General features: G+C 39.9%; 1 protein-coding gene across 6 annotated transcripts; it reads left to right on the plus strand.

Annotated features, from left to right (window-relative positions):
• Positions 1-235: 235 nt before the first annotated feature.
• si:ch211-161h7.4 (protein piccolo) lies at positions 236-7,859 on the plus strand. Of its 6 annotated transcripts, none has more exons than XM_046371757.1 (16): positions 236-808; positions 1,166-1,209; positions 1,440-1,504; positions 1,588-1,739; positions 2,187-2,247; positions 2,345-2,552; positions 2,744-2,836; positions 3,040-3,216; positions 3,347-4,038; positions 4,613-5,098; positions 5,309-5,912; positions 6,007-6,077; positions 6,193-6,333; positions 6,958-7,118; positions 7,268-7,358; positions 7,626-7,859. In XM_046371757.1, exons 1-16 carry the CDS (start codon positions 785-787, stop codon positions 7,706-7,708), a joined length of 3,153 nt encoding a protein of 1,050 aa, XP_046227713.1. In that variant the 5' UTR covers positions 236-784; the 3' UTR covers positions 7,709-7,859. The 6 variants fall into 6 exon arrangements, with proteins under 6 accessions (XP_046227713.1, XP_046227716.1, XP_046227714.1 ...); XM_046371760.1 differs by having other exon boundaries at positions 5,372-5,912; XM_046371758.1 differs by having other exon boundaries at positions 2,747-2,836.
• Positions 7,860-8,861: the final 1,002 nt, after the last annotated feature.

An 8,861-nucleotide genomic window follows, 5' to 3' on the forward strand; every position in this document is an offset into this window, starting at 1 on the left:
ATATTCTATAAATATATATACTGCCAATAAAGATGATTCTTCTTCTTCTAGTTACCTAATGAATGCACCAGATTTAATTAGACTTTTCAGATCTAAATAAATTTGATTCAATTGTATTTTGATGTCTTATATTTTAATCCTGAAATCATGAAATCAACTCTGGTTACTGACAACCAGAGCAATGATTAACCTGTAGGGGGCGTGATACGTAAAGCGCAAAATGCCGGAAAATAAAGTGTAGAAGAAAAAGAACATTCGGCAAAATGTAGTTTTTATTCCCTGAGTATGATCTTTCAGGCAACTAGTCAGTAGCAATCGAAGACGTTACGCACGAACAACAACCTTTTTCAGTAACATAGTTACGTTTTGTTGCTTTATTTAACTCTAGTTAAGTTATAGCTTCACAACATAGGCGGTGGGATAGCACCTCACAAAGCAGTAATTGTCGTGCCTGAGAACCCACCCAGGGTAGGAAGTCGCCGGGCTACCTCAGTGCGCGGGTCAATTACAAATTGTCAACATCGCCATTGTTTTGCTAACGCTAACGTTAGTCATCAAGTGAGCGAAATAGCTGTCTCGCTAGCTCTCACACGACTACAAACTTGTTAATAAATTGGTTTGTAGAGAGCTAATTCAAATAAACGCATTTTGGCGGCTAACCGAATTAGACCAGTTGATGAACACAAAATGATTTCTAGCGTTGGCGAACTGTTAGCTTGTGTCTCGCTGTCGTAAACAATCGTCTAACGGTAGCGTTAAAAACGGAGAGAGAAAGCTAACATAAATGGAGACAAAATACGCAACATTGGTAAGTTGAGGTGTTCTTTTTCTTTGTTGTACTCTTGAGGAAAGAGCTTAACATACGTAACGTTAACCGACTCCGAGGGGGAATGGGCTGTAACTTGACGAAGTAACGTTACAAATAAGGTAGCTTAAACCAGTCCTACAGTCATTAAATAAATCACGATGATTAACGTTATACCCATAGTTAATAAGAGCTGCCGCATTACAGAAAGTTTAGCTTTTAGGTCTACATAAATTGACAACTTAATGTGGTATTCAAGTGATGTTAGCTGCTAATCTTTTTCCCCCCCAGTTTTCCAAAGTCACCGAACTACACAGACGCTGCTAAGCCCTAAATTTATTCGTCTTTGTTTGTTCACAGAGGAGACCAAAGAGGAAACTCTGCTACCTGACAAGCAACGAACGGTACCTCTTTAAATCGTTTTGTTAAAAACTCTTTCAATGGGAATGCCATGCAGTTTTTAAATGGATGCTTTCTGTATTCATATGCATTGTAAGTCAGCATGTGTGTATAGCCAGAAACTGAAGAACTGAAACTATCGGTCTATGTTGAACACCTAAATAAAATAATGAGTTGGCAATGTTGAAATGTTGGTCTGTCAGTTCTCATACTAACCGTACGTTTGTGTTTTCAGTGCATCTAAGCAATGGGCAGGAGCACTGTCACTAGGAGACATCGATAAGATGTTTGATGACTTGGGTGAGTTGAGTTAGTGATTCTTTTGCTGTAATGTTTGTTTTCCATTCACTTTATGTTAACCTGTATTTGACTGTTCTTTTCAGAGCCATCCTCACATGAAGATGATGACCTGATTCCCCCATCTTCTCTGCTCCAGAATTCAGACAGTGACACAAACCAGGGTGAGAGGGAGGCTCCTCCGATCTCACAGCCGGAAAGGCAGCTAACTGGAGAAAAACCTCCAGTACGCCTAATGGTACGTCACTTCTGCTAATATTACAAATAAGTAGACAAAAATTGCCTTGCTTCATTGTTGGATAAGAAAGGCTAAATATCTTAGCCAACAAGTCTCTGATGGTTGATTTAACTTAGCACTGAGGCGCTTCATTACGGTAGTTTTGCCACTAATAAACAACTGTTCCCTGTTGTCATGTCCTAACTGGACATCATCATTTTGTTGCTTCGAAAGTCTGTTAGACACTCAGAAAAATGTTCACAAATCTCAGTGGAATGATTTGTGCCATGTGGGACAAGGTACTTGCATGAAGACAACAGATTTCTGCTTTTTGAGTATGTGCTTGTTGCTGTAGACTCAGCATCTCTTGTACAACATTCGTGGCTTTGTGTGCCTTTCTTGAATTAGGCCAAATATGATGTCTTTAAATATGTTGAGCCTTTGGATATTTGTTTTGTAACTTTTAAGGGTCCTGATGGAGATGTCCTGCATCCTGCAACAAGGTCACTCAGTCCTGAACTAGACATTGGTAAGTGAGTCAAATCTGTACTTATGTTGCTTGTGCTTTTTTGTGCTGTGTAGAAATGCTTTTCTTGATAAATGGTGCTGTTTTGTTGCATATTTAGACTTTCCATTCAAAGCACACAGGCCCGTGAAGACATCCAGCCCTATTGAAAAGAATGTTGTTGTGGAAGGTGTAGAAGAACTGGACAATGAAAAAAATGGAGTTGTGTCCCCAATTCTTTTTCCCTGTGAAGATGAAGGAGAAGAAACAGCAAAGACAGACCCTCTACCCATCCAGAAACCCCACTGCAACAAGCACATCACAGAGCAGTAAGTAATTATGAATACCTTTCATGTAGGTTTTAATAAATGATTCAAATGATGATTTATCTGCCATCTGGTGTTATCTGGTGTTGTTTGTATAGATGGTATAAATTACTCAGTACTAACATTGGGAGCCAGTATATTTTTCGCTTGTTAATCTACAGCAGGTTTATTTCAATCGTTGTCCTTTCCTCTAGAAGTGATGACTCTGAGCTGGAGTCTCCTCCAAGCAAGATTGCTTTAAGCAAACTCAAGATGTCCAGTCACAAAAACAAGGTTGCGGGATCATGGTAAGGGCCTTTTAATTCTCGGCATAATGATTAGCTTGCAGCAATCACTCAAACACATCAGTATCTGATGTGATTATTATACACAATGCACAACTCACCCTTGTAGTATGGGTCTTCTTGTTTTGTATTGATGTTTGACCTTATTTATATATATATATAACCTAATTAATCTGTTCTGTTTTTTTGTTTTTATTTATTCCCAGTTCAGAAAACACAGACGCTCTTGTGTCAGCAGTGAGACAGGAGCCAGAAGTCGCCATTCATAAGAAAAAGTCAAAAAATGTCCTCCGGCAGCCATCGGTGGAGGTGTCTCGTGTGGGTAAAGACATGACGACTTTTCTACAGAAGCTAAGGGATGCTGCACAGCCCAAACCCGCATGGTGAGTTTAGATAAGAGAACACCTTAATAATTTGCTGGTATGGTGAAATCAGCCAAAATATGTTTACAAGGGAATGGTACTTCCACTTCAATGTAAACAATGTGTAATCCATTCAATGCTTGTTGTTAAGTTCTAGAAAGTCTTTGTCGCCAGTGAAAGTACCCGCTCCGCCTGAACCAGAGGATGATTTCCTGATTCTGGAGGATGAAACACCTCTTTGGTTTTCCATCCCACGTAAAACTGCAACCAGTAAAAAACAGGGACAGAGCAGAACCTCCAGCACTGACAAAGACAGCTCGACGGACAAGGGGGCAAAGAGCAGCCCACAGAAGACCACACAAAAACAGCAAGAATCTGACCAGGCAAATGGCAAACTGGGAAGTCAGACTGTCAGTCAGAAAATAAAGAAGATGAAAGGTAAAGAAAAAATGAATGAGGTGACTGAGCCTGGAAATGATATGAATGAACTCTGCAGCCCTGAGGATCTTTCTGCAGGTGATTTAGTGGAACAAGAGAAACCAAGCAAAAAGACACGACTCAAGAAGGTAGCATCTAAACACAGTGACAAGGCAGAGGAACAACCTAAAGAATCAGCCAGCAGGGAAACCGACAAAGAAGAACCCCCTCTGAAGATGGAAAAGAAAACTCAGAAGTCTTTGAAAGATGGCAATGAAAATGGTCAAACAAGGAGGGCTAAGTCATTAAAAGGAGCTAGAAAAGACACGCAGGGGTCTGGTGCAGTAAAGGAGCGTGTGCATGTAGAGGCTGTGAAGGGACAAAGTGAGGAGCACGCAAATGCTGAAGACCTCTGTTCTCTTTCAGGTAACCTCCTGCTGTTAAAATCTCTTCCCATGTGCTGATATTGGATCTATCTGCTAGTTATCAGAAGTTAATTAATGTAAACCGTTTTCAAGCTGGAATTTAAAAACATGTCTGATTTTAAGCTCCACCTGACACTTAGGTGTTGAATGAATTGCTTTACTCTAAATATTTATTTTCAAATTTTGAGCCACAAAGAGCTTTGGTTAAGTCGTACATTCAAGTAAAGTGTAGAAATCAAAAGTATATTGCCAAAAATCATCTCATGTCGTAGATGAGATATTTTTCACCATTTGTCTGTGATTTCTGAATTTGCATGGATGTTAGCATTCACTAATTGGTTTCAAAAAGGGACATCAATAAAATCGTCATCGGCAATGGCATCAAAAATAAGTAATTTTACAGAGGAACAAGTGAACAGTAGGAACATGTAATACAATAGATTACCAAAATAAATAACAGTGAAAATGAATGTTTTTTGTTTTACATGCAGAGCAAATTGTATGAAAATATTAGTATTGATAAATATTCATCCATTCATTATGTATGTTTGTTTTTTAATTTTTCCCCCACAAAGAAATCATGAGCTCTGAAGCAGAGATGGATGAAAAGGACAACCAGAACCAACTACCAGCTGTGAGTGAGGAGAGTTCATCTGAAGACGGTCAGATTGTTAGAAAAAGGAAAAGGAGGCAGCCTGGACAGTGGTGGATGAGCTGCTCTCAGGGAACAGAGGAAACAAAGGCTAGAAACAAGCAGCCTACACCAAAGAAGTCCAAGCAGAACAAGAAAGAGCCCAGCGCAGCAGTACTGTCACGTGTAAAGACTAAGAAGGACCGAGTTTTAAAGAAAATAAATCCAACACAGCCTGCACCGTCATCCAGTCAGACCACAAAGCAAGCTAATGAAAAGCAGACCAAACAGAACAAAAACAGAAGCACAAGAGGAGAAACACCAGAAAAGCAGCAGCAGAAGGAGCAGGAGCAGGAGCAGGTCCTGGACCTGGATCCTGTACATTGTAGTCCTTTGGTCCTTCCACACAGAGACCACAGCCTGAACTCAGGTAAGGTCAATGGTGAAAAAAAGCACTCAGTTTTTGGACCTGTGTCTGGACTGCACTGTGGTCCTGGTCCAGACTCAGTCAACAACTTATTATTATTATTATACAATTGGACTATACCTGTCTACCTGTGCTTTTATTTATGCTTTTTGCAAACAGCACTTGTATTTGAATTTTGTGAACATAACTTTGAAGCATCGTGATGTTTTACAGGGGATCAGGTATTTCAAAGAGTGTATCGTCATGCTTCTAATGAAAAACTGTCCATCACACCAGTGCCTCAGGGCAGGGAGCAGCTCAGGGCAGAGGAACCAGAGAAACGGAGGAGGAATCCTCCCAGTAACTGGTGGATGGTTAATGGCACGACTGAAGACATGAAGAGCATCTCCTCACAGGATGGACAGCAGGAGCCCAAACCTCGTAAGGAAAGAAAAAAGCAGTTTAAACAGAGCAGATCTCCTGGCCTCGGGACTCCCAAAAATGGCAACATGGTCTCATCAAAACCACCAGAGGGCGCTCCAGTGACTCCTCTTAAAGTGAAGCCGTTGTTGGCTCCAAAGAGTGTCAAGCGCTCGCTGGCCACATTTAAAGACATTTTCACTTCAGCCATAGAGACCCCAATTGTGACCAGCAGCAGAGAAGCAGGTCAGAATAACAGACATAAAGTCACTGAATGTCCTGCTGTAGAAGTCACTGTTACTGACTGTACAACAACCGGCAAGACTGATGAAGATATTCTCAGTATGGATGCTGGTGAATCCAACAGCCTCCCCAACCATGAGGACCCACAGGACAGCAAGTGTCAGCCAGAGAGCATGTAAGGAGAAGTCCAAATGTTGTTACTGCTAACCTTCCCTCGTATTGTCTGTACAAGTTGGTTTTTATTTTATTTTATTAATATCTTCTGGCAGGTCAAAAGCCCACAGAAGTGGGCCGTCGTCCATGATTGTGCTGGAACAGTACGAGGAGAATGAGGACTTGAGTATGTTTTTGAACATAAAACACACAAGTTTTCAGTCAAAATCAGTTATTTTTCTGATTCATCCCTTTTTTTATTGATTAGTTTAATTTCCCCTTTTCTCTTTGCTTTGTTCCAGATGTGCCGTCAACCAGAGTCAGTGCTGTTCTGTCTGCATCAGATCTTTGTGGTCCTCCTCTCAAACCGCTGATCCTGCAGCCAAAGGATAAGGCCAACCTGACCGAGTGGTTTAAGAGTCTCTGGTCTACCACTGTCGACAGTAAGAAAATATATAATGTCTGCTTTTTAATATCATTTATATATGTGTGGCAGTGACTTTAAAGGTACATGAAAATACTGTTTTTGTACAAAAAGTTCCAGACCTGTTTTATATTTTTACTTGCAGTGTTTTGTATGTCACATTAGTGTTATTTGCATTCCCTTTGTATTCTGCATGAAGTCCTTTAATAGATGCTCTGGGACTGATAATAATCTTCTGAATAGGTTTTAGTAATTAAACGCAGAAGTAAACTTGTCAGTGAAATCTCAAACCAGGAAGTAAGACAAGGACAATGTGCCCAATATTAACACATGAACTGCAGCAATGATTCCAAAAGAACTGAAAGTAAAACATAAATAAAACCTAGTGGGATCATTTCTAATCCTTTTGGACGTGAGAAAATGTGATGTCCCAATCTATAAGAAATAAAATAATATGTGATTTCATAATTTCACATAATACACTTTAATTTTCTTAATTTAAGAGATAAATTACTTTTTACCTTTTGTCTGTTATGTAGACAAAACTATTTAATCAGATGATTCATATGAAGATGTATGAAATGAGGGTAACTGTTGGCGCGATCTGTCATAGACTAATTCTTACTGTTTAATTTTGTCGCAGACGGCCATGAGATCACTCCAGACCAGTTTGACTGGTACTTCTACCAAGGCAGAGCTATTGGCTTTCTGGTGGACCTGAACTGTGGCTCCATCTGTAATGGAAAAATCCTGCTGGGCTCCTACATGAAGAAGCCTCTGTGGGTGGATCACAGCGCCACAACAGTCAGTCCACTTCTCACTCTTACTTCTCATGTGACCGTGTTGTTGTTCTTCCTCTCTGTCCTCTTGTGCACCACAGATCTTGAATTTCAGTCTTCAAGTTCATTTCTTTCATTATATTTACATATTTTTTTTTTCTTTAAAAAAAAAAGGTTTTTAACCTGTTAACGAGCTCCGTGAGTGTAATCGTCAACGGCTGCGAGTCCCGCTTCAGTCCAGGACAATCCTTCATGGTGCCATGCGGTAAGGCTGTGATATCATCACATGCATTGAAGGTCCAGTGTGTGGGATTTAGGAGCAGAAATGGAATATAACATTCATGATTATGATTTCATAGAGAGAGTATTTTGTATTTTTCATGGTTCTTTACATGCTTGAAAAAGGAGGGTGAGGTGAAGTTTTAATGTTACTGCTTGATGCCAATAAATTTTATATGAAAATTCTATGAAAATTAGTGGGGTCTCGGGGTTTTTTTTCTTTTTAACTGATGTTACTCTTCTGTTCACACAGGACATGCGTACAGCATCCAAAACGTCACTGCACAGCCTGCTGTTGTGTACTTCACCAGGATAGTCGCGGAAAGTTCAGACTGAAGCTGACAGCTCGTTGTTTTCAAGTTGTAAATAGAAAATGTTTAGATGTTAAGTTTTTAACATGTTCTTGATTCTTAGCTTTGCTTGTAATGAATGGTTTCTGGTAAAACAATGACCTGTAAATAAAGCTTTGTGCTTTTTTGTTACTCGAGATTTATTTGAAAATTTTTCTTTGATTATGTATGTACTGGTTCCAGCCAGAATTGTGTATTTCAGGGTACTGTTTATGGAGTCAGATACTGTTTTATATATAATATACAATGGTAGTAGAAGTAATAGTCCCTCATTTCCCTCAAGTACATGTGTATTACTAGTAAAATGTGTTTAAAGTATCAAAGGTCTGAATAGTCGTTATGGCTGAATTTTATTTTCACATACAATTTCGGATTCCAGCAATCATCAAAACAAGTTGATTGAGATAAAAAGATTATCCTGCCACATTCGGTTTGTCCCCCCACATCGCACACTTTCCTCTGAAATGTAGGGGAGCAGAAGTACAGCTGAAAAGTACCTCAAAATTGTCTTCAAGTACAGTAGTAGAAGACAGTTTCTACTCCCTTTTCTTGTTAAACAACAGGCTCAGCAGCAATAATGATTCTTGCTTTGTGGACGCACGCTGACATTTGCCGGTCCTCAGCTTTTGACCATCATCGGGAAAACAATCTTTCAGAAGTCTGGACAGAAGCTTTTAAATGTCTGTGACATCTTCTGATCCATCACCATTGATCTCTAAGTTGCTCTCCTTCTTTTGATGTAAATTCCACACTCATAAACCCCACCAGTTACCTTCCACACAACTATGTTAAAGTCATTCATCATTTTCTCTGTTAGAATGGATCTCCACTGATCTCACACATCAAAGTCTGTTTACAGGTCTTGGGAAGTGCTACCACATGTGTGAAAAACAAGTTGGATGAAGCCTGTTGTGAATCCGGAAGGAGCTCGACGAAAAATCCATTGGCGAAGGCTGGTGAGTACAAGTCTACAAATGAAAGTAATTCTAGGGGTGTGGAGCAGTGGCAAAGAGAATCAGGCTGTCAGGGGTGAAAATAGGAAAAAAGGTGCACCAGGACACAGAAAGTTGCAATGCATTTGTGATGAAAGAACTCCATCCACCTGTAGGTTGTAGGGCAGCCTATGCATTGTTTCTTCT

The sequence above is a fragment of the Scatophagus argus genome, chromosome 18 (assembly GCF_020382885.2).
Source record: "Scatophagus argus isolate fScaArg1 chromosome 18, fScaArg1.pri, whole genome shotgun sequence".
Taxonomy (NCBI): Eukaryota; Metazoa; Chordata; class Actinopteri; family Scatophagidae; genus Scatophagus; species Scatophagus argus.

What these genes read in the sequence shown, in the direction of transcription:
- si:ch211-161h7.4 (XM_046371757.1), top strand. Translation starts at nt 785, where the DNA reads ATGGAGACAAAATACGCAACATTG. An exon ending in AACAAGCACATCACAGAGCA is followed by an intron (nt 2,553 to 2,743) that starts GTAAGTAATTAT and finishes CCTTTCCTCTAG; the next exon opens with AAGTGATGACTCTGAGCTGG. An exon ending in AGACCTCTGTTCTCTTTCAG is followed by an intron (nt 4,039 to 4,612) that starts GTAACCTCCTGC and finishes TCCCCCACAAAG; the next exon opens with AAATCATGAGCTCTGAAGCA.